The sequence below is a fragment of the Microcebus murinus genome, chromosome 10, assembly GCF_040939455.1.
Source record: "Microcebus murinus isolate Inina chromosome 10, M.murinus_Inina_mat1.0, whole genome shotgun sequence".
Lineage (NCBI taxonomy): Eukaryota > Metazoa > Chordata > Mammalia > Primates > Cheirogaleidae > Microcebus > Microcebus murinus.
The window spans coordinates 9,048,006-9,072,386 of NC_134113.1; the positions used below are offsets into that span (position 1 = coordinate 9,048,006).

General features: G+C 59.4%; 2 protein-coding genes across 2 annotated transcripts in view; one reads left to right on the forward strand and one right to left on the reverse strand.

Moving 5' to 3' along the window:
• Nucleotides 1–24,381, forward strand: part of RPS19BP1 (ribosomal protein S19 binding protein 1) — a 211,555-nt gene that overhangs the window by 115,724 nt on the left and 71,450 nt on the right. The gene's annotated exons all lie outside the window — the stretch shown is intronic.
• The window catches only part of CACNA1I (calcium voltage-gated channel subunit alpha1 I), a 109,083-nt gene that overhangs the window by 37,462 nt on the left and 47,240 nt on the right, over nt 1–24,381 (reverse strand). Inside the window, exons 6-8 of the mRNA XM_012741729.3 lie at nt 10,348–10,507; nt 4,745–5,060; nt 3,152–3,244 (exon numbers count right to left, since the gene is read on the reverse strand). Coding sequence (XP_012597183.3) covers nt 3,152–3,244; nt 4,745–5,060; nt 10,348–10,507 — 569 coding nt within the window. The remainder of the gene's footprint in view (nt 1–3,151; nt 3,245–4,744; nt 5,061–10,347; nt 10,508–24,381) is intronic.

The following is a 24,381-nucleotide window of genomic DNA, read 5'->3' on the forward strand; positions in this document are numbered from 1 at the left end:
GGAGACAGAAGGATACAGAGGCAGAAATGAAGCAAGGAAGGAGGCAGGGACAGACCAGAGACACAGATGGAGGACAGAGGACAGAGCAGGGAGACAGAGGGCAAGAGACAGCCAGGACACAGAAGGATGGCGACAACGAGAGACAGGAGAGAGAGTGGGACGGGCTCAGGGGGGACAGACAGGGATGGTGTAGGAGAGGCACAGTGGGGGCAGGCAGGGACAGGAGAGGGAGCAGGGGAGGTGGAGGGGCCCAGAGAGACAGGCACAGACACAGATGGGGACAGGAAGAGATCACTGAGGCCTCACTCCAGGAGAAGGCGGTCGCTCCCCTGGCCAGACTGCGGCCTGTTCCCAAGCCCGGCTCCCCGCAGACCCCAGGCCCTGGCCACAGCCGCCATCCCGCCTGGGAGATCGGCAGGGAGGCCAGGGAGGGAGGCCACAGCCACTCTTGGGCCACCCAGGCCCTGAGTCCGAGCCCAGCCCCGCCCTCTCTCTGGCCTGGACTTTGGCCTCAGCTGGGCCCACAGACCAGAGAAGAGAAGCTTCCCTCGGGTTTCTCCAGCCAGCGGCTTTGCTTGTGCGTTGATGGGGTCGGTGGGGAGAGGCCGCCTGGTTAGCACGAAGGATCCTGCCCTCCTGCCCTCGCGTCCCCTGCCCGGCTCCAGGGGCAGCCTCCTGTCCACCTCTCAGGTTTTCAGGGCGCAGCCCCCTCCCCTAGCCTCTGCCAAGCCTCTGCCGGCCAGAGGGGAGTAGCTTCTCCTCCTCCTCCAAGCTGCCCGCCAGGAGGTTCCTGCAGGTCACAGCCCTTCACTGATCTGTCCCTCCTCCCCCTCAGCACGACTGTGAGCTGGGGTCCCGGGGCGTGGGGGGCTTGCTGGCCCAGAGGGCTCTGGGGAAATCCCTGCCACTCAGGCCCCTCATGCCCTGTCTCAGTCACCTGGTTCCCAGCATCTCCTGGAGAGCGGCCCTGCACCAGCCCGGGTGAGGGGGGAAGCAGCGGGTGTGCCCTCTCCTGGGAGCCTCTGTCCAGCCCTACCCAGCCAGCCCCCACCCCTGCACCCCCACTTCCCCTGGGTGACCCAGAAAGCCCCCACCCCTGCACCTCCACTTCCCCTGGGTGACCCAGGCAAATCCCACCCCTCTGTACCCCCACTCTCCCTGCATGACCCAGACAGCCCCCACCCCTGCACCCCTACTTCCCCTGGGTGACCCAGGCAAATCCCACCCCTCTGCACCCCCACTCTCCCTGCATGACCCAGACAGCCCCCACCCCTGCACCCCTACTTCCCCTGGGTAACCCAGGCATCCCCCACCCCCCTGCACCTCCACTTCCCCCTCTATAAGATGGGAGGCTCAGGCCAGATGAGCAGAGGACTCCTCTAATCAGGAGAGCTGGGGACCGGGTTTGAGGGCTAAGGACCCTTCACCCCTGTGTGATCCAGGCCAGGCACCTCACCTCACCGTGACCCTGCACGGCGGGGCCGGGAGGGTGACAGGGCAGCGTGGTGGCTGGGACTTTGCTCTCTGGACCCTTCCCAGCACCGGGAACAACTCAGCAGCCTCAGCCTCCCGCCAGCCCCCTTGGTCCTGCGACAGAGCCACCTGGGGCCCAACAACAGCAGCAATACTAATAGCAGGGCACATGTATTGAGCACTTACTGTGTGCAAGCGCTATGCAGGCTTTAGGCTCTGTCGCACCTAACCCTCCTGGAGCCCAGAGCTAGGTCTGTCACTGTTCCCCATTTCATCATGAACGAGGGGAGCCTGCCCAGAGTCACGCTGCGAGTTAAGAACTCCAGACCCCCACCCTGAACCCGCCAGCGGGAGCAGAGGGAGTGTCTCCAGCCCCCGCCCCAAAACTGGAGGCTCCTCTGGCCACCCCAGTGGTTTGTGGCCCCCACTGCAGGATTCTGACCGGCTTCAGGGTCTCTGTGAGCCAGCCCTGCTGCAGAGGCTCTTCCCGAGGCTTTAAGGCCCAACTGGCATCACCTCCCCCAGGAAGCCCTCGACTTCCCTGCCCTCCTCCAGGCTGGATCAGGGGCCTCCTCGGGGCTCCCTCAGCCCCTCGGGCTTCCTTCTGTCATGGTGCCTATGACGCTGCATGGTCACTGTCCGCTGTCGGCCCCTCTTTCCCACGAGACCGTGAGCTCCTCACGGGCAGGGGTCAGGCCTGGCCCACTGCTCTGTGACCAGCACTCGGCTCAGGGCCTGGTGCAGTGTGGGCTTCCTGAACGTTCTGGTGAATGGATACACAAGGGCACTTGTGGCAATGCTGAATAAAACCTGGGCCCTCTCCTTTCATCGAGGGTGTCTCAGGGGTCCAAGGCCCCAGCCTCCCCAGGAAGGCACCAGAGCTAAGGCAACAGTAGGTGTGCCCCAGGTCACCTGCCAGCCTGGGGTGGGGCACTGCTCAAGAGGGCCAAGCGTGTCCTCTCCCACCACCAGGAGGCCAGAGCACCCAGCCTCGCAGCGGCGACTTTCCCGGGAGTGAATCACCTTGACATTTTGGAGGCCGTGCTGTGGCAGAAGTGGCAGTCAGGCATGACAAGGTGGATGAGCTCGCTCTGGGGAGCCTGTGTGGGGGCTGGGAGGAGGGGCTGGGCTGGAAGGGAAGGATGAGCCGCCCCCGCCCCCAGGTCACCCCCACGTGGCAGAGCTGCCCGAGTGGGAGACCCCTGAGAATTTCAGAGAGCTCCACCAGGTCACCACCAGGGTGACCTCCTCCCTGCACACCCTGCTCCAGGAGCAGCCTGGGGCTTCAGTCTCAGAGCATTGCGATTTCCCGCCCCAGGAAAGCAGGGACAAGCCGGAGCCCTGCGAGCCCCATCCCGAGGCTGCACCCGGCTCAGGTCTTGAAAGGAACGTATTCCCAGAGCGACGAGGCGCAGAAGCGCAGCAGGAGCACCGGGTGGACTTAAACGCCCAGAAATGAGAAATGACGGCAATAGAAAGTGATAGATGCTTCCAGCGGCCGCCCCTGACGAGCCCCCTCAATCACCCGCTGGTCGGCCGCACTTAAAATAGCTCCTCCTGCCCCTCCCGCCAGCTCTCCTGGCCCTGAGGGGCTCCCTGGGGCCCCCCAAGACCCTCCCCTCCGCGGTCCCCTGGGCGCCCCGTGCTTGCCCCAGAGCCCAGGTGCCCTGCCACTTACTATGATGAGCAGGATGAAGTAGATGAAGTTGTAGAAGGAGTGGGCGTCCATCACGTAGTACATGATCTCCACCCAGCCCTCCAGAGTGATCACCTGCAGCCGGCAGAGGACAGACAGCCTGGACCTGGCCCTCGGCAGGGCAGGCAGCTGGGGAGCACCCCAGGCAGAGGCCCTACTGTGTGCTGGGACAAGTCTCACACACAAACTCCAGCCCTTGTCACGAGGGCTTGGCAGGCAGCCACCCTCATCTGCGTCGCACAGGCGAGGAAACTGAGGTTCAGAGAGGGGAGGGCACTTGCCCAGAGTCACACAGCCAGGAAGGAGTGGAGCCAGGACTTGAACCCCGGGTCCTCTGGCCCCAGAGCCCACACCCTTTCTAGCCTACATGCCAGTGGGAGGGCTGCAAAAGCAGGGAGCCCAGGGTTGGGCTCCAGCTTGCCCGGTGGCCTCCCCGCTCCCCCGCTCTGGCCTCAGCCACTTCTTCCGCACATGGGACAACGGAGTCCACCTGGCAGTGATGGGGTGCTGCTCGGCTGACCCGGGGGTGCAGACTGTGATTCGGCTGGTGTGATCTGCCACCCCCCACCCTACCCACCCCCTTCCCAGAGAGGGAGACGGAGCAGCCTTGGGAAAGACACACGCTGGGTCTTTGCTTCTGACAAATGCACAAGCGGGAGCCCCCCAGCAGCCCCCCACCCTCTCGCCAGCGGGTCCCAAGGCCCAGCAGCTGGGCTGTGATCCCACGGACCCGCAGCTCTGAATTCCTGACGCTGCAGCTCCGCGGAGCAAGGTGAGAGCTCAGCTCCATGAGGGCCCCCTCGCCACCTCCCCAGGGGCCCCTCGGTCCCCTCCCCTGCTCTTGCCCCATTCTGCCTCCTGAGGCTGGCGGGAAGGGAGCACTCACTGCACACGCTGACTGCTCTGCTCACCCCGTCTGGTTTATTCTTCCCGGCTACCCCGAGGTGAGGGGGACTATTACCCCATGTGAAAGATGAGAAAACTGGGGCACAGAGAGGTCAAGCAGTGCACCAAGGTCCACAGCACCAGGCCCCAAGCACACCCCACCCGTCTGCGGCGTGCAGGCTGCGCAGTCAGCGTGGCGCTCTGCACACAGCGAGTGCAGCTCCGGGAACGTGTGCATACGTGCACGGGGTCACAGGGCCAGACGAACTGGGCTCCTTGCTGCTCCCTGCAGCTCAGGCTGTCACCCCCACAAGGAATGTCCCCTCCCCTTGGTCTGCCAGCCCCTCCAACAGAGCATGACTCCTGCCTCTTCTCTCTGTGAACAGACCTCCCTGCTGGGAGCCACCTGCCTCAGGCAACCCGGCATTCTGCAAACAGTGCAGGCTTTGGGGTCACCCAGAGCAGGGTTAAAATCCTCATTTTGCCATTTAATAGTCACGTGATCCTTGGCCAACTAGCTTGCTTCCTTTCTCTGAACCTCAGGCTCTCTGTCTGTAAAATGGGCATGGTAATGCCTATTGTGCCTGCAAGTTGGGCAGATTCCAAGAAGATGGGGTGGCACATGCCCAGCATGAGGAGCTGCCCACCTGGCCGCAGCATCAGGTCAGTCTCAGGCCTGAGCAGGCTCACCTGGAAGATGACGATCCAGGCGTAACCGATGTTGTCAAAGTTGATGGCGCCCTTGTGGGGGTTGGCGCTGCCTGTGCGGCACACATTGTAATAGCGGTTCCAGTTGACACAGAGGCCGCTGGCATTGAGGTCCTGGCGCACTGCCCCGAAGTCGTAGATGTCGTCCTTGGACAGGCAGCACTCACGGCCCTGCTCCTTGAGTGGGGGGATCTCGTGGCAGCCCATGATGCCGTTGTCCCCAGACAGGGAGCAGATGAAGGGCATCTCATCGTCCTCCTCCGGCTGATAGTAGGGGGGCAAGGCCACATCCCCTTGTCTGTCCACAGGTGAGGGTGGGCGAGAGAGGAGAAAGGAGGGTCAATGCCAGGAGGCTCAGGAAGGGGAGGTCACACAGAGTGGCAGCACATCACTGCTGTCACCAGCCATCACTGCCTCCAGCCTTGGAACATCTGCCCTGCCTAGAACACCATTTCTCACCTCTGTTATGGCCGCAAAAACTCCTACTGACCCGCTGTGGTCCGCCTCCAAGGGCCCCTATTCTAGGGAGCCTCCCCAGGATCAGGCAGGGCTGGTCCTGGGCTCCCTGTGGCCATGCTGTGCCTTGCACACAGCTCCAGTTTGCTCCTGCAGTGGATGCACCCAGACCCCCAGGCCCTGAACACTGTCCGGCAGACACAGAGCAGGTGCTCAATAAACAAGTGCTGAATTTTACTCATCCAGCAGATGAGGGTAGGATCTTCTTTCCTCATCTATAAAACAGAGATGGCAATCCCTGATCTGCCCATCCTGAAGGGTTCATCTACATTTTACTATAACCCCAGTCAAGATCCCAGCATGTTTTTGTCTGTGGAACCTGGCCAGATGGTTCTGAGATTTATCTGCATGGGAAAATAGTCAAGACAAGTCTTTAAAGGAAGAAAGATGAATGGAAACCAACCCTACGAGAGAGCAAAATACTCCACTACTATAATTATCAATACAATGTATTACTATAACAGCAACAGAAGGATCATTGGAATATCATAGAGTGCAAAGGCAAACCCACGTATAAAGGGGAGATTAGTATGTTATGCAGACAGCTTTTCAGACCTATAGAGAAAGGAAGGACTGGTCAGTAAATGGTATTATGACAACTGCTCTCTATTTGCAAAATAATAGTTAGATCCCTACCTCACACCCTATATAAAAATAAACTTCTTGAAGACCTGGCATCCAAAAATACATATATAAGTTATCTCATTATTAATCTGATTACACATTGAAATTAATATTTGGATATATTAGGTTAAGCAAAATACATTATAAAACTAAAATAGTAAACTTTTAGTAGATTAAAAAGTATAAATGCAATGAATATAACCACAAAAATATTATAAGAAAATATGGAATATTTTTGTTAACTCAGGTTAGGTAAGGCCTTCCTAGATGACACAAAATCCAAATTTTATAAAGGAAAAGGTAGATGAGACTGACTACATATTACACAAATGTAAAATGTCTACAAGACAAGATACCATACAAAGTAAGAAGACAAGCAACAAATTGGAATAAAGCAAAGGTAGGCAAATGTTTTCTGTAATAAGCTGGATAGCAAATATTTTTTGCAGACCACATGGCCTCTGTCCCAACTACTCAACTTCACCATTGTAACATGAAAACAGTCACAGGAAAATGGGCGAACAAGTGTGCATGCTTGTGTTTCCATAAAACTTTATTTACAAAAGCAGGCCACTGGTTACCATTTCCTGGGACAAAGTATTTGCAACATATAAAAGAGATAAATGATAACTATCTAAAACATATTAAAATCTTCCATAACTCAGTAAGAAAAAGGAGAAGAACCCACTAGGGAGGAAAAAAAGAACAAAAGATAAGAAGAGAAAATTCACAGAAGAAATACAAATGGCCAATAAAAAATGCTCACCTCATTAATGCAACAAAATAACCAGATGAAAACAAAAGCAATGAGATCATTTTATATCCATCCAAATGACAAACACTTCCGTTTGATAACATTGAGCGTAGGGCAGGATGAGTGTGAACAGTCTCACACATTGGTGGCAGTGTAAAGTGCTACGACCTTCTCAGAGGGCGACATGGCATACCCATCAACAATGAAAATGTGCACATCCAACCCAAACACACACGATCACCTGATTCTGATAAAGGCGCTCCTGCAATTCAGCGGAAAAGGATGCACTTCCCAATCAATGGTCCTGGGACAACTGACTGTCCATTAAAAATAAGTAAATGGATCTCGACACCCCACCAGCACCATGACACGCCATACACAAAATGATTTGAGATGGAATATCGACCTAAATATGAAAGATGAAAAAGGAAACCTCCTGAAAAAAAGCACCAGGAAATATTTTTCATGACCTTGGGTTTGGAAAAGATTTCTAAAACTGGACACCAAAAGCAATGCTGAGAAATGACTGATAAACTAGACTTCTTTACAACTAAGAGTTTCTGTTCATCAAAAGACACCATTAAGAGTGAAAAAAGTAATTCCTTCTTTTTCATTTCTGTGCCGAGTCCACTGAGTGAATATGCTCCTGCTTACTTATCCATTCTACTGATGATTTGGGGTGTTTCTGATTTTTTGGCTCTTATGACTCATAAATATTCTTGTGCACGTCTCTGGGTGGATATAAGCCGTCCTTTCTTTTGGGTAAATACCCAGGGGTGCTAGCAAGTGACAGAGGCAGGATTTGACCCTGAAGGTCAGGCCCTGGCTCCCCGCTCCGAGCCCCTACACCACGCTGCGGCAGCAGGGGGTGGGGGCCTCTGTCAGGAACACTCTCCCCACCGCCCCCACTTGCCTGCCTGAAGACATTTTTCCTGTCCTTCCAGGCTCAGCTCAAGGTCACACCCTCCGAGAAGCAAGAAGCCCTCTCCCCTCTGCCCCTGCCCAGGCTGCTCTCTACCTCCCCTGGGCTCCCAGCCCTCTCCCCGGGCTCCCTCTTCCCGGCCTGGCACATGGGAGGAGTGCGCCTCTGCCATGGGGCAGGGCACTCCGAGCCCTCACTGTCCACACATCTGAGTCCCACGCTGGATGGCGAGCTGAGTGTGGAGGCCAAGATGAAGGGTCTCCGCATCCCCAGGCGCGGCACAGCCTGGCAGCAGCCGGGGAATGTCTGTGTGGTCATGCAGTGTCCTGACGCCCACGAGGCCGGGGGGGAGGCTGGCTGCTCGGTGGGCCCCTTGCTGTGCGGCCCTAGGTGAGCCCCTCTCTTCTCTAGCACTCAGTCCTCCTCTGCAGAGTGACAAGTTGGACTGAGGCTCTCTGAGGCTTCACCTCTGACCCGCATGGTGCTACATCCCGGGAAGGGCCCCCTCCGCCCTGCCTACCGGCTCTGCCCAGCCGCCAGGGCCAGCTAGCCAGGGCTGGGGTGCTCTGAGAGGCCTCCGGGCAACAGGCCCACAGGGGAGAGCACACAAGGACACCGGGAATTCATGGATGCATGTGCACCTTGCCCCTGCCCGTGACCCAGCCTGGTCCCCCGTGTCCTGAGTAGAATCTCCTCAAATTCCAGCTTTCTGACACCCCCCCCACCGCCATCAATCAAAAAGAGATCTTGCTGCGTCTTGGTGAACCCTGATTACCAACCTTCCCAGGTAAAGTCCAAACCTCCCTCCCCTGCATGGTGGTCGTAGACCTGGGATGACCTTGGCCTTGCTCTCCATCCAGACCTGAACTTTACTGACCTCTTTCTCCATGCAATTTCGGCTGTCTGCCAGCCGAACCAGGAGGCTGTGTAAGTTGATGTCACCCACCCTAAGAAAATGAAACCCAGAGCTCCCAAGAGGAGTGGTGGAGGTCACCCAACATCTTCCCCCCGGGGCTTTGCTCCTCCTTTGACATTTATTTGCATTTATTATTCCCTTTCCAGGGGTGGGGTGGGGTGGGTTGGATAATGCTCCTCTTTACTCCCTGGCCCAAGACGTCCCCAGCACCCTCCCTCCAACTCCTCCGTGACAGCCGAGGCAGGGCTGGAGCCACCTCACCTGGCCCGAGGCACGGGGTGGGGGCGGGGAGGGCAGGGGCACAGGGAAACAGACACCCAGGAGTCAGGACAGGACATCTCCACCTGGAAGGCCTGGGAAGGACCACGGTGCTCACCCCCAGCCTGCCTCCAGGTGGTCAGTGCATTCATTCATTCACTCATTCACCATTCAACCACTCTTCATCCGGCCCGTCAACAGTTGGGGGTGGGGGGGAGCACCTGTCCTAGGCCCCAGGAAAGAGGAACAAGCAGGTGCCGCTGCCCCTGTGGGGGCCTTGCCTTCTTGCTGCATCCAAAACCCGAGCAGACAAGCCAGTCTAGAGATACCCAACGACCGAGTAAATCAACTGACAAGTGAGACTGTCTCAGAAACAGATTAGGAAAATCTAGCAGGATAGTGCAATAGTATGCTGGGGGGGGTGCGGAGTGGGGGGTGAGGAAAGGCCTCCAGGAGGAGTGACAGGTGGCTGAGCTGGACAATGAGAAGGTGCCAGCCACAGCATGATATAGAGAGAGAATCATGGGGGTCAAAAGGACTGGACGGTGTCTTGAACCCCCAAGGCTAAGCGCTCACGCCCACTCCTGTCTCTGAAGGCCAGACCAGAAGCAGCAGCAGCCCCTCCCCCACCCCGCTGCCCCGGCCCTGCCTCCAAGCCCGCCAGCCTCACACAGGGCACAAAGATGCCCCTTCTCTGGTCTACCCAGGTTCCCCACAGCGATGGGGGTGGGTAAGTTCCTACCCAACCTTCAACTCCACAAGCCCGGCACTCCCCAGTCAGACAGGCCCGGAGGGGAGAACCCAGCCCAGCCAAATGCAGGGTCCCACGCCTCCGACAGCTTCCGACAGCCTCCGACAGCCGTCCTCCGGCCATGACCGGCACTCAGCAGGGGCGTCCAGGGTCAGCTCCCAGCCTGGACCCCCAAGGGCAGGAACCCCTCTCTGCGGCCGCATGCTGAGCGCCGAGCCCGGCATCCACAAAGGAGCCACTTGGTGCATTTGTCAAGTGTGAGAACGAATGAAAACGCTTTTCTACTTCTAACTCCCCAGGGCCTGGCACACAGTAGGTGTGCACTAATGCACATGATCAATAGAAATGAAAGCATATTTATGTCCAAACACGTATGCATACGTACATGTAGGTGTGTGTATGTTTATTCAACCACAAGGGAAGAAGGGGTCCTATAGATGTCCCATTTTTCAGACAACTAAGCCCAGCTCCTCCAAGAGCCGCAGCTTGATTTATGTTTAAACAGCATCTGACAATCATCTCTCCACGGAGGGTCCCACCTCCTGCTTTTAGGCACAAATGGCCGAACGGGAGCCGACCTCCCAATGACTCAGAGCCACCCAGGAACACCTGGGCTGTGCACAGCGCCAGGTTCTGCGCCTGCTGTTCAGGTTTCCTGTCTCCTTTCTCCCCATTGGCATCATTCTGCTTGTACCTTGGCTTCCCTTTCCCCTCTGACCCGGCCTCCCCCTGTTTGCTGCTGCTGCCCTGGGGGTCTCCATTCCCAATAACCAGGAGAGTTGTTCCCAGGACTGCGGATTTAGGACTGGGCACCGGGAGCCGGAAGGGCGCCGGGCACACTCACATGGTGAAGTTCTCCTGCAGGAAGCAGCGGTTGCGCAGCAGGCCGGCCCACAGCTGCACGCCTATGATGCCGAAGATGAAGAAGACAAAGAAGCAGAGCAGGAGCACGTTCCCCAGCATGGGCAGCGTGTCCAGCAGCAGGTTCACCAGGATCCGCATACCTGCGAGGAGGAAGAACGCAGGGGCTGTCAGACGGAGGGGACAGAGGGAGAGCAAGGTTAGAGAAACAGGGAGAGGGATGGTGGGAGGAAAGATGGGGACACACTGGCAGGGGCTCCCTGGTGCTCCCAGCCTGCTCGGTGGCTGCCGGCTACACCATCTCCTTCGTATCTGCCCTTCACTCTGAAAGCCGTGCAAATGGCTCTGGGCCCCGCTGCACTTACACTAGAGTGTGGGTGAACAAGCAGGCATTTGTGGAGCACCTTTCGTGTGCCCAGTGCTCTTCTAGGTACCTCTCGAATGTGATCCCCTTCAGCCTTCGTGACAACTCTCTGAGGTTGGTGATGTTATTCCTATTTTACAGACGAGGGGACTGGAGGTTCAAGAACCGAAGCTACTTGCCCAAAGTCACACAGCTAAGAGGAAGCAAGGTCTGAATTTCAACCAGGTGTCCTGTCACCAACTCTAGCCCTCTTGCCACAACACTTTTGTCCCCAGAGGCCTAGGACCGAGGCTGGCTCATCTCAGTATGTCCGGACCCCACACAGGGTGATCACAGTAGGTGCCCAGTGAATGTGTCCTGAATGCCCTTCATTTCCAGGGCAGTCACTTGTCCCCTTGGCCGTGCCAGGACACACCAGTACCGACCAGAATGACCTGCCCCACCAACTGCATCATGGAACCAGGCAGAGCCCCCAGAGCCACCTTCAGAGGAGACATGGGCCTGCTGAGGGGCGCAGATCCAGCCGATATCAGAAGAGGACTTTTCTCTTCCCACGAAATAGCTGGGGTGAACCAGCTCGGCCAGAGACTCAGGAGAGAATGGGGAAATGGCAGTGGAGACAGGAGTCCCCAGGGAGGACAGCAGGGTAACCCAAGAGGGATCTGGGCAGATAGGAAAGTGGTCGTGTGGACGTTAGTCACAGGCTAGAGGACGCTGCCACCATGAAAACCCAGCAGGTGGGGGGAAAAAGCCTGTGGAAGGCACAGGCCTCTGAGAGAACCAGGTTCAAACCCTGGCCCTGCTGGCTATGACCTGTGGGGCCTTGACCCTTCCCCTCATGGACCTTCAGCAAAGTGGCCCAAGAAGACAGCGGCCACCTAGCTCAGGGGCCACACCCAACTCTCAGCAAACCCTGCGGCTCCCACCCCACAGAGAACATGTTCAGCATCTGGCCCCTCCCCACATACTCACCACCCTTCACCCCTGCCTCCCCTCCCGTCCCGTCCCTCTGCCCCTCCTGCTGGGGTGTCACCCATGTGCACCTCACCCCTGCCTCCCCTCCCCTCCCTCTGCCCCTCCTGCTGGGGTGTCACCCATGTGCACCTTCACCCCTGCCTCCCCTCCCGCCCCTCTGCCCCTCCTGCTGGGGTGTCACCCATGTGCACCTTCACCCCTGCCTCCCCTCCCGCCCCTCTGCCCCTCCTGCTGGGGTGCCACCCATGTTCACCTTCACCCCTGCCTCCCCTCCCCTCCCTCTGCCCCTCCTGCTGGGGTGTCACCCATGTGCACCTTCACCCCTGCCTCCCCTCCCGCCCCTCTGCCCCTCCTGCTGGGGTGCCACTCATGTGCACCTTCACCCCTGCCTCCCCTCCCGCCCCTCTGCCCCTCCTGCTGGGGTGCCACTCATGTGCACCTTCACCCCTGCCTCCCCCCTCCCGTCCCTCTCCCCCTCCTGCTGGGGTGTCACCCATGTGCACCTTCACCCCTGCCTCCCCTCCCCTCCCTCTGCCCCTCCTGCTGGGGTGTCACCCATGTGAACCTCACCCCTGCCTCCCCTCCCGCCCCTCTGCCCCTCCTGCTGGGGTGTCACCCATGTGCACCTTCACCCCTGCCTCCCCTCCCCTCCCTCTGCCCCTCCTGCTGGGGTGTCACCCATGTGCACCTCACCCCTGCCTCCCCTCCCCTCCCTCTGCCCCTCCTGCTGGGGTGTCACCCATGTGCACCTTCACCCCTGCCTCCCCTCCCCTCCCTCTGCCCCTCCTGCTGGGGTGTCACCCATGTGCACCTTCACCCCTGCCTCCCCTCCTCTCCCTCTGCCCCTCCTGCTGGGGTGTCACCCATGTGCACCTCACCCCTGCCTCCCCTCCCGCCCCTCTGCCCCTCCTGCTGGGGTGTCACCCATGTGCACCTCACCCCTGCCTCCCCTCCCCTCCCTCTGCCCCTCCTGCTGGGGTGTCACCCATGTGCACCTCACCCCTGCCTCCCCTCCCGCCCCTCTGCCCCTCCTGCTGGGGTGTCACCCATGTGCACCTCACCCCTGCCTCCCCTCCCGCCCCTCTGCCCCTCCTGCTGGGGTGTCACCCATGTGCACCTCACCCCTGCCTCCCCTCCCGTCCCTCTGCCCCTCCTGCTGGGGTGTCACCCATGTGCACCTCACCCCTGCCTCCCCTCCCCTCCCTCTGCCCCTCCTGCTGGGGTGTCACCCATGTGCACCTCACCCCTGCCTCCCCTCCCCTCCCTCTGCCCCTCCTGCTGGGGTATCACCCATGTGCACCTCACCCCTGCCTCCCCTCCCGCCCCTCTGCCCCTCCTGCTGGGGTGTCACCCATGTGCACCTCACCCCTGCCTCCCCTCCCGCCCCTCTGCCCCTCCTGCTGGGGTGTCACCCATGTGCACCTCACCCCTGCCTCCCCTCCCCTCCCTCTGCCCCTCCTGCTGGGGTGTCACCCATGTGCACCTCACCCCTGCCTCCCCTCCTGTCCCTCTGCCCCTCCTGCTGGGGTGTCACCCATGTACACTGTCCATGTCATCTCACCACAGGCTGTGAAATGGACCCAGCTCTTCCTACGCTGGGTCATGCCACTAACTGTCATGGTTCCAGTTACTGTCTGTATGTCATTCACTCCCTCCTGACTTCACCCATGAAGATCCAGCCACCCCAGTCACTGGCTGCCTCAGCGGTCTTGCACCTTTTCAAGGGTCTCTGAAAAGTGCACACTCAGGGACTCCAGCCCATGCTGTTTGGGTGTGGCTGACATAGAGATCACATGACCTAGGCCAGGCCAATGAGCGTATTCTGTTCCCCCATCCCCAGTGATAGGTCCAGGATGGGCACGTGACCTCAGCCAGGACCAATGAGAGTCAGCCCAGGGACTCCTGCTAGAACTGCAAGGAAAGGATGCGCTCTTTCTGCAGAGGGCGCAAGGTGGGAGGTGAGCCTGGAGTGGCTGGGGCCGTCTTGCGTGGGAGGGCAGCAAAGCGGAAGCCTCCCCAGGGAAAGCAGAGTGCAGAGACAAAAAGAGGGGCAATTCTTGACAATGGCCACTCTCTGGAACACAAATCTGAGCATGTCACCACCGTGTGTGAAAACTCTGGGTTCCCATCACCTGCGGAAGCTGGAATTGATGGGCCCCCGGCGTGCAGGTCCACAGAGGGACTCCAAGAGGTCCACGAACCTTATGAAATTGCCATAAAATATGCAGGGATGACACCATGAATATTCTGGAGTGAAGGTCCACACAACTGTGGCCCCCAAGAGGGTCAAGAGCTGGTTGGCCACCCTTGAGTGCACCGCCCAAGATCCTGTGGGGTCCACACCGCCCATCTCTCCAGCTTCATCTCGGTCTCCCTCAGTTTGCACCCTGTGCCTAGCAGTAGCAAATTATTCGGCAGCCCCTAAGCACGCCATGGGATTTCACACCTCCGAACGTTCACCCTTGCTGCGCTCTCTGCCTGGAACGCCCTTGCACCTTTCTTGCACCTGGCAAACCCTTATTCAGCCGCCACAGCCCTGCTAAAGCTCTCTCTCTCTCTGAGAAGCCTTCCAGGCTCTTTCTCACCCCATCTCAGGTAGCTGGGGTCCCCTGGGTCACCCCTCTCTTCTGTTCTAGGCAATCTCAGCACCTCTGACCTAGCCTAGGCTGCCGTGTGCGGTTGTGCAGGTTGAATACCGCACAGCCCAGGAGGTTCTGTTCACATTGACGTCTGGTCTTCTTCTAGCCCCAGTGTATAGTTGTCTGTTTGCCCTTCTGTCTCCTCCACTGGGCTGTAAGGTCCTGAGGGCCGGGCCTGTGTCTAAGTTACCCGGAACCCAGCAGGTCCTGGCCCAGAAGACAGGCTCAGCTAACATTGGTCGAGTGACTTCTCAAGGACGAACAATGTGATAACTCACGGGGAGAGAGTGGAAGATTGGAGAGAGGAGGACGGAAGGATGGTGACAAGTAGAACAGTGGCCCTGTCCAGGTTGCTTATTCCAGGCGTGATGCTGAGGTGGTTATTAATGACGGTAATTATTTGGAATTTGCATCACAAACTCTGTGTACAGTGACTTCCAATCAATAATTAATGGCTGCCCCCATCTTCCCTCCCCACAAAACTAGGTCAGCCTCCGCTCAGGAGAGGCCGTGGGGCTCCTCGCAGGCTGCTCCTCATCCCACCAAGAGCAGGCCAGGCTGAGGGCTCGGTGCCCCCTCCCCACCCCCCATCCAGGGAGGGAGGGGTGTGCGGAGAAGCAAGGAAATAGGACGAGCGCCCTAGTGAGCCATCCAAGTGGACCCACGGACTTGTGTGTGTCAACTACAGGTCCTTCTGGTGCCCTGTCATTCATTCACTTATTCATTCGTTCAGGAAACACGTAATAAATGCCTGCTTCCTGCCAGGTGCGACCCTGGACACACGGAGAATCCAAAGACAAACAAGCCCCTCGCAGGGCGTGGTGGTGCCTGTAGTCCCAGTTACCCAGGAGGCTGGGGAGGGAGGATCACTTGAGCCTTGGAGCTGGAGGCTGCAGTGAGCTATGATCGTGCCACTGCACCCCAGCCTGGGCGACAGAGTGAGACCCTGTCTTTAAAAAAAGAAAAAGTCAAAGACAAACAAGAACCATTTTTGACCCTCCTCAGAGTTCCTAGCTAGCAGCAGGGCACAGTGGGACCAGGGTGCTGAGCAAACGGGCCACGCGTGGGGGTGGGGGCAGCTCCAGGCACGTTTGCTGAGCTGGACTCTGCAGGATGCCAGACGGAGGCGCTGTGCAAGCGAAAGCACACTTCGCCTGGCGAGTGGGGGCTCCCTGCGTGAGAGGTGACTGCCTGGCCAGATTTCAAAGCAGGCAGAGCCCTTGACCAGCTCTGGGCTTTAAAGGGGAAGGGGCAAGCCTGGAGGCCCGGGCAGAGGCAGGAGGCAGGCACAAAGGGCCTGGCAGCGGCTGGAAAGAGGCTGGATCGGAAAGGCCCGGATCGGAAAGGCCCGGAGGAGGCGGCCCAGCACAGTCCCAGCCTGGTCCCTCGGGCCGCCTTTGTTGCTCAATTAATTACATTTCCCTTGTTCTCCAGGATATTGAAATTCTGAAAGGCTCCGGCAAACTGCGCCTGGCTTCCCTGAGTGGCAGCCCCATCCCTCCTCCCTGCGCAGCTGGGCCAGCTCACTTCACCGCCCTCCCTGGGGCCCGGGGAGTCCCAGGGCCACAGAGCCAAGGCATAATTAGCTAATTAGGGACTTAGAACGAGTTCATCCCTTCCATGCCAGAGAAGAGGGGCCGGGGGATTAGGGAGTCAGGGAGGACCCCAAGGGACCCCAGCTAATCCTCCCTTTTTATGCCCACGGTCAAGTAATTAGCCAAACAGGTCCAACAGGCACACTCTGCCCTCAGATCCCGCTGGCGCCAGGGAGAGGAGAGAGCAACAGAGAAAGAGAAAGTGAATTTGAGAGAGACAGAGAACAGAGAGAAAGAGAAAGAGCCGTGAGGGAGACAGACACAGTGCATAAGTCAAAGTACGAAGAGGAGAAATTAGGGAAGAGGGGGCTGGGTGTATGGGGGGGCGGGGGAAGACACACCATGTGCCTTAAACCATCCTTTCTACCTCAGCTCCCTCCATACCCTTCCCCAGCCAAACCCTCCTCCTCCAGGCAGTCCTCCCTGATTCTCACCCCAGCTACTCATGAAGCCCTGCAGCCTCTAGTTCTCCAGTCCCCCCATGGCTCTCACTCGCCCTCTCTCAGAGCAGGCTTATTTGGTTCTTGTTCTTGGTGCAATTTGCAAGCCTTCAGCCTGGGGCAGGAGCCAGGTGTGCCTCAATGGGGGCAGCCTGCTGCATGAGTGTGGCTGAGGGTCCCTCTTCCCCAGCCAGGAAGGGGAACAGGAGCCTGGAGTCCCCAGGACATCTGATGCTGCCCCCACCCCAGTGAGCCCCAGAGCACGAACACAGGACAGGATATCTTGGTCCCAGTCCCGGCTGGGTGCCCCTGAGGCACAGCTTGCCCTTTCTGGGCCCCAGTGGCCTCATCTACAGAAGGAGCAGGGGCTCCTGCCTGGCCAGCCTCTCAGGCACACGGCAGGGCCAGGACACGTCTGATGGAAGAGCCCCTGAAGTCAGAGGCCTCCAACAGCCCACGCGCCCCATGGGGAAAGTGCAAATCCTTATCTCCCCCCACCCCGCCCCACCCCACCCCTCCCCTGCTCGCACCCCCCTCAGTGTGGGCCCCTGACTGGCAGCTCCCCAAGGCCCTCACTCTGCCATCCGGGTCCTGCGCCCATCGCGCTGCCCGGGGACAGTTCCGGGTCTGCCTCCCAAGGCAGGAGGTGTCTGCGCTGGCGTGGCCCCCTGCACCCAGCCACACACGCCCACTTCCAGTGCTCGCGAAGCCCAGCTTCTGGGTCACCTCCAGGCCCTTGCACGTGGGGACGGTCCCTGCACGGCACCGGAAGTTGGGAGCTGGGCGGAGGCAGATGGCCTCGGGCAGACGGATGGAGCCGCTCGCTCCGTCCACCCTGATGGGCCAGCCCTAGACTGGAGCCTGCTTGAAGGGAACCCGGGCAAGAGCCAGGCAGGGGCGGCCCCTTGGCAGCAGGGGGGACACGTAGGCGGGGGTGGCCGGAGGAAGGGGACACACTTCCTGACAGGCATCTCCCCTCGAGGGCCGGGGTGCTCTCTGCAGACAGGAGCTGTCAGCCCAGATCAGCGCGGCCACTCTGCAAGGCCAGCTCAAGCGGAAGCCGCTGGATGCATGCCAGCCTCTGCCAGGGGCACAGCTTGTGGCCGGGGGGAGGGGAGTCGGAGCGAGGGGTGGCCTGGCCCCGGGGCTCCCCTCTGGTCAGGCCAGGGCGGCGGGGGTGCTGAGCAGCGGAAGAGGCCGTCTGCTGCTCCTGCCATTGCCGGCGCCAACTAATCAGGGGCACAGTGGGCGCCGGGGCAGCGAGGCCAGGCAGCAGACGGCCAGGCTGCCGAGGTCACAGCCGCTGGCCCCGGGCCCAGCCAGGAAGGGGCCTGGGGGCTGATGAGGGGCCTCGGAGGCGCCCACTTCTGAGTAAGGAAACAAACCTCAGCCTCTGGGGACCCCACCTTCTCCCTCCCAGGAGAGGCCTTGGGTCCCTCCCCAAAGCCGCCAGTGCTCACAGCCCAGGGGCCTGTGTCACCCACTGCGACCCAAACAACTCCTATCCTTCAAGTGGCCTGTTCCCCTCCCTGAGAGCCTCGTCAAAGTACCTGCTGTGGCCTTTCCCCTCGGCCCCTGCCCCCTCTGGTGTGGGCCCCACTGCTGGGGCTCCCGCCCGGGCCGGCCTGCAGGGAAGCGGCTTGTCTCAATCCTCTCCACCCGCACCTGGCCCAGGGCCCGGCCCCGAGGCGGACGCTGCTTTGGATGGAAGATTGAACCAATCAAGGCATCAGTGAATGCCTGGAGGCCAACGGAGAACTTGACCCTGGGGCGGGGGGTGGGGGGGCTGCCTTCGCCCTGCCCACCCCAGCATTTCTCCTTCCACAGTCCCAGCTGCTCTTTCCTGCTCCCACGTGGAGTTCTCGCCAGATGTTCTGGCCAGATGTTCTCCCACCCACCCCAGCCCATCTCCTCCGGGAAGGCAGCAGCCCTGGGGAACCGGGCCCCTCCACTTCCTCTCCCTCTTCTCTCCCTCCTTCCCTCCCTTCCTCCCCCACAGCGGGCCTCGCCCCCTCAGGACGGCCTGGGAGCCCCTGGCCCTGGCGTCCAGGGTGTGGCCTGGCGGGGGGCTGGGGTAGCCCCCATAGCCTTCCTTCTGCTGCCGCCCAAGCCCCAAGTAAACACACAGTCCAGGTGAAAACGCCCCGATTTCCACGCCAACTCCAGTTCACGGTGCGTCTCCCAGACCCCGTCTAACAAATGCTGCCCAGGGCCCTTCAAGAAGGAATCCTGGGCGGGGCCGTCCTCATCCCTCCGCATCACGGTTGGCCTGATTGTGGCCCCCGCTGGACACGCACCTGGGCGGCAAAGAGCCAGAGCGGGCTTGGGGCAGGAGGGCAGGTGCCTGCCGTCACCAACTGCCCCGCTGCGTGCCTCCTGCCCACCGACTGCGAAGGACCCGGCGCCATGACAGCTCTGCGCCCCGGACAGTGACAGGCGTTCGGAGGTCTGGGGCCGACCAGGCCAAGGGGGCTGAGGGTGGGGAGGGGCCTTGAGGCATCACCGCAGCTGCGGGGACTTTTGTCTTTGACCCTGGAGGGGGGCAGGGGTCTCTCCTCATGCCCCGCAGACAGGAGGAGGGAGGCAGCGAACAGCAAAAGGCTCTAGGGACATGGAAGCACAGGTTCAAATCCTAGCTCTGCCCCCAGCCAGATATGTAGCCTTGGGCAGGTTGCTCAACCCCTCCCTGCCTCGGTTTTCCCATCTGTAAAGTGGGCATCACAGTGGCACTGACCTCCTACAGCTGTTGTGAAGATGAAAGGACACAGCCCGTGTCAAGCACTATGGTGGACTTGTCACAGCGCCTGATAAACTTTAGCCATGTATCATTATTAGTAAATCCCCAGGAGATACGAACGCCTCACCTTCTGCCTCTCCAGCCAGGCTCCCCGCACCCAGCCACCCTGTTCCCAGTCGACGCCCCGGTTCCACCTTTGCAAGCACCAGTCCTGGTGCCCCACCTGCACCCTCACAGCCCCCCAGCTCTCCCCCCGCCCCCCGGCCACAGTGTCTGCTGCCACCAGGCTCTGCGAGCAGGTGGCGTTCCAGCCTTCCAACCACAGGCACTGGTGTCACCGACTCCACTTCACAGCTGGAGAAACGGAGGCGCAGAGAGGCACGTGGCTCGCCCAGGGCCCCACGGCCAGCGAGCGGAGGCCCTGGGACAAGCCAAGCCTCCAGCTCCTGCTCGTGCAGCGGGGGCCTGACAGTGGCGGTCTCCATGGCGTTGTCACCGTGAGCCCCGGCCAGGGTCAGCATCCCAGCAGCTGCCCCCACGCTGCCCAGGGTCTGCCTCCCCCACGCCCCCACAGCCCGGGGACGGGGTAGCCAGACGCAGCCGTGGTCCAGGGCTGCGACTCAGCGGCTCAGGCCTTGGCAGTGACTGCCCTGGATCTTCCCTGGAGAAAAGAGCACTTTTCATACTTGAACTCCCCAGCCAGAGGGCTGAGGGAAGCACCGCGGTGGCGTGAGCGTGTATAGTTGGCTGGTGCCAGGAGATAAGCCAGCCCCATCTTGCTGAGGCCCAGAGAGAGGCAGTGATTTATGAAAGGTCACACAGCGAGGAACCAGAACCAGCCTCCTGACTCCTCCCCTACCGGCCTCCTCCACGCTGTCTCTCCTCATCCACCAGAGGCCGAGCAGCTGGCTCAAAGCCTGCAGGGGCGGGGTGCAGGGGCCTATGTCACGAGACTCTGTAAAGTGCACCCTGACTTCCAGGCACCCCACTCATCCTGGACAAAGTTGAGAGCCACACATCTAATCCAGCCACTCCTCCTGCTTTGTGCAAATAGGGAAACTGAGGCCCAGAGACAACAAGGGGCTTCCCAGGCCACACAGCAGGCTGATGGCAGAGCTGCGAGCAGAGTTTGCATTCCCCTGGCCCCAGCTGCGTCCTCCTGTGTTGGGGCTTTGCAGCCTGCGCTGTGTTGTGTGAATCGCAGCCTGCCAGCCCACTCCCCACAGCTTCGAGATTAATAACCCGTAATTTGACCGCGCCTAGGACCAGCTCTCCAGCTCGCCACCTAGTGGCCAAACCGAAAGCCACGGGCTACTGTTGAAAAGAACGTGTCCCAGGGCAGAGCAGCTCTAAAGATAGAATGGGGGGACTGATTGGAGTGTTTCCAGGAAATTCATATTAAAACAAGCAAATGAACAACAACAAAAAAAAACCAGAAACCAATCAAACTTCTCTAGGAAGCACGTCTAGGAGCCGTGCCCTCCCCCACCCCCGTCACGCATGCCATCCCCTGGTGGCTCTGAGCAGGGGACGCGGCACATGAGGACAAAGCAGTCTCCTGTGACATGACAGGCTGGACCAGTGGACCCAACGGCCCCACGTGCCGAAGTTAAGTTACTCAGAAATATGAATCTACCCTCCAGATGGAGCACCAGGTGGTCTCCAATCTGGGGAGAGGGACACATGGTCACACTTTGGATCCTGGGCGCCAGCGCCCCCAGGGACTCCCCCACTCCTGGGCTCTGAGAGACTTTGCAGACTGTCGGCTGAGAGGTGGAATCAGGCTCCGGAGCGGGAAACAGACACACGCGAGCACACGTGTACACACACACACACACGCACACACACACGCTGGCTCGGTCACATGGGGCCTCCCCGCGGTGGCCATTAGCAGGAAGGAGGCCCCTGAGGACAGACTCTGAACTCCTCCCTGGGCTTTCTGGGCTACCGAGCCTCTGTAATTGGAGCCGCCAGGAGCACAGAGAACGTCGGGCACAGGGTCAATCCCTGCCCTTCTCCAGAGACCAGGGCGGGCTGGCACTGGGGGCCAGGAGCGACCTCACAGCCGGGGAGCAGCCTAATGAGCTCCTCACTCCGCAGGAGAGGAAGCGAGGAGGACCGAGCAAGGGGACGCACAGACACACACACCCTCACAGGCACACCCCCCACATGTGCTCTCATGTGCACACACCCACATGTGCACACACACCTCACATGTGCACACGCACCCATGTGCACACACAGCCTCACAGGCACACACGCCTCACATGTGCACACACACCTCACATGTGCACACACCCCCACATGTGCACACACAGCCTCACGGGCACACACGCCTCACATGTACACACACACCCACATGTGCACATGCACCTCATGTGCACACACAGCCTCATGGGCACACAGACACCCTCACAGGTACATACTTGTGCATACACCCTCACGTGTGCACACACATGCACACATGTATTCTCCCACAGACACAGACCGTTTCATGCACCGTCACACATGTAGAGAAACCACCCATCAAGTGTGAGCCCCACATCCTATGTTCTATTGTCCCTTAAGCCTTCTCCCACTCTCACGTGTCCCCTCACACCGCTGTTCCGTGCTTGTCAGAATGCAGGGTCGTGTACAAATGCCTTCGGGTGCAGCCCCCGCTACCCACACACCTCTGGAAGGTGACCGGGGCTGTGGTCCCATGGTGGCTGCTCCCTGAGGGCAGCCCCTGCCTTCTCCCAGGACAGAAATGGGGCGTGCTGAGGGTGGGGGCCAGGAGAGATGTGGCCCCTGCTCCAGACCCTCACTGCTGAGGTCCCTCCTGCCCACCCGGCTGCCCAAGCCAGACACTCGACCCTTGGGGCCTGGCCTGGGCCTGGGAACAGCCCTTCCATCCATTCACTCCGCTGCTTCCCGCCTGCCCCTGCCCAGCCCCCGCCATTCACCTGCCCCCACCACTGGAGAGTCCCGTGTCTAGCTCACCCCACCACCTCCGGGACCCTCCCTCACTCACCTTCCCTCGGCTCCCCTCACCCTTGGGCACGCGAGGCAGTCTGCGCCTGGCCCTGGCCCCTCCAGCCTCACGCCCCAGCCCTTGGTCCCACCCCGGGCCCCCAGCAACACGCCACTCCCGCTGCCCCGCCGCACTTCCCACACGCACACTCCACCCAGCCCGCCTACCCCACCCCGCGCCCCACTGGGGCTCAGTGCACACAGCGCTTTCCGGGGGGGCCCCCGACCACCCAGACCCACTCTCCCGCCCCCACACCTTGCTCCACCCCCGGCACCTCTGTCTGGTCCCGGCACAGGGCAGCCACTCAATACGCTGCTGAGTGTGTCCATTTAACACAGATTTTCGGAGCAGCTTCTATCCACCAGGCAAAGCTCTGGGTGCTGAGTGAGCGGAGTCCGTCTTCTGGCCCATTTCCCAGTGAAGGCAGGTGGGCAGTGTTGGGGAAGGGGTCTGGTTGGAACTGGGACTCCAGTTTGGTTCCTGGCACTGATCTGCTGTGTGACCTTGGGATGGCCATGACCCTCTCTGAGCCTCAGTTTCCTCATTTGTTAAATGTCATAAAGATGGTTTTGAACTAGATGATCTTTAAGGAGCCTTCTGGGGTTGGTGGGGGTGAAAAAGATGAGAGAAGCTGGCCCCAGGATGGCCTTTCTGGCCCCAGGGCTGGTAGGGGAGTGGGGACAGTGCTGACTGCAAAGGAGGGTCAGGTGCCAGGAGACCTCCCCTCTCCTGCAGATGCAGGGCAGAGACGCAAGGGTTCAGAGAGGACCATGGAAAGAGCTGGGCTTAAGACAGATAGAACTCTGTTCAGACCCCTGCCCTGCCGCTGAATCGCTGTGTGACCTTATGCAAGCCACTTAACTGCTCTGAGCTGCACACAGGTTGTTGAGCCATCAGATACCAAGTGCCTGGACCACAGGAGGTGGGTAGGGGCTTATAAAAGCCCCATGGAGTCACGGCCCTCCCCCCTCCTTCCCTCGACCCCCACCCATTCCCAACACAGGGCAGTGGAGGAGCCAAAGGATCCACTGGCTCCGGCCTTTGCTACTCCCTGGCAGTGCATCTCTGTAAGCTTTCGTCTCCAAGTTTCATTTTCCCATCTGTAAAATGGGAACAGCCCACCTCCCTCACAGAGTGATTGTAAGGCCCGAAACAGGCATGGAGATGAAAAGTGTGTAAGGCTGGGAAGATGGCAGGGCTTGTAGTTGCAAGATAACATATCTTTTTTTTTTTTTTTTTGAGACAGAGTCTTACTCTGTTACCCGGGCTACAGTGCTATGGCGTCAGCCTAGCTTACAGCAACCTCAAACTCCTGGGCTCAAGCAATCCTTCTGCCTCAGCCTCCCAAGTAGCTGGGACTACAGGCATGCGCCACCATGCCTGGCTAATTTTTTCCATATAATTTTAGTTGGCCAGTTAATTTCTTTCTATTTTTAGTAGAGACAGGGTCTCACTCTTGCTCAGGCTGGTTTTGAACTCCTGACCTTGAGCAATCCACCCACCTGGGCTTCCCAGAGTGCTAGGATTACAGGTATGAGCCACCATGCCTGGCCAATAACTTCTCTTAATACTAGGTGGGTGGGTGGATGGATGGATGGATGGATGGATGGATGGATGGATGGATGGATGGGAGGATGAACAGGTGGATAGGTGGGAGGATGAACAGGTAGATGGATAGATGGGCGGGTAGATGGATGGACAGGTGGGAGGATGGATGGTAGGAGGATGAACAAGTGGACGGATAGATGGGCGGGTAGATGGATGGACAGGTGGGAGGATGGATAGGTGGGAGGATGAACAAGTGGATGGATAGATGGGCGGGTAGATGGATGGACAGGTGGGAGGATGGATGGGTAGGAAGATGAACAGGTGGATGGATAGATGGGTGGGTAGAGGGATGGACAGGTGGGAGGATGGATGGGTAGGAGGATGAACAAGTGGATGGATAGATGGGCGGGTAGAGGGATGGACAGGTGGGAGGATGGATGGGTAGGAAGATGAACAGGTGGATGGATAGATGGGTGGGTAGAGGGATGGACAGGTGGGAGGATGGATGGGTAGGAGGATGAACAAGTGGATGGATAGATGGGCGGGTAGAGGGATGGACAGGTGGGAGGATGGATAGGTGGGTGCATAGGAAGATGGAACTATGGGTAGACGGGCGGATGGGTGGAGGACAGAGTGCAAGTTCTAAGTCAGTCACCATGAGTGAGGCAGGCAGGTTTCGTTGCCCCGGTGAGTGCTCCACAAGACC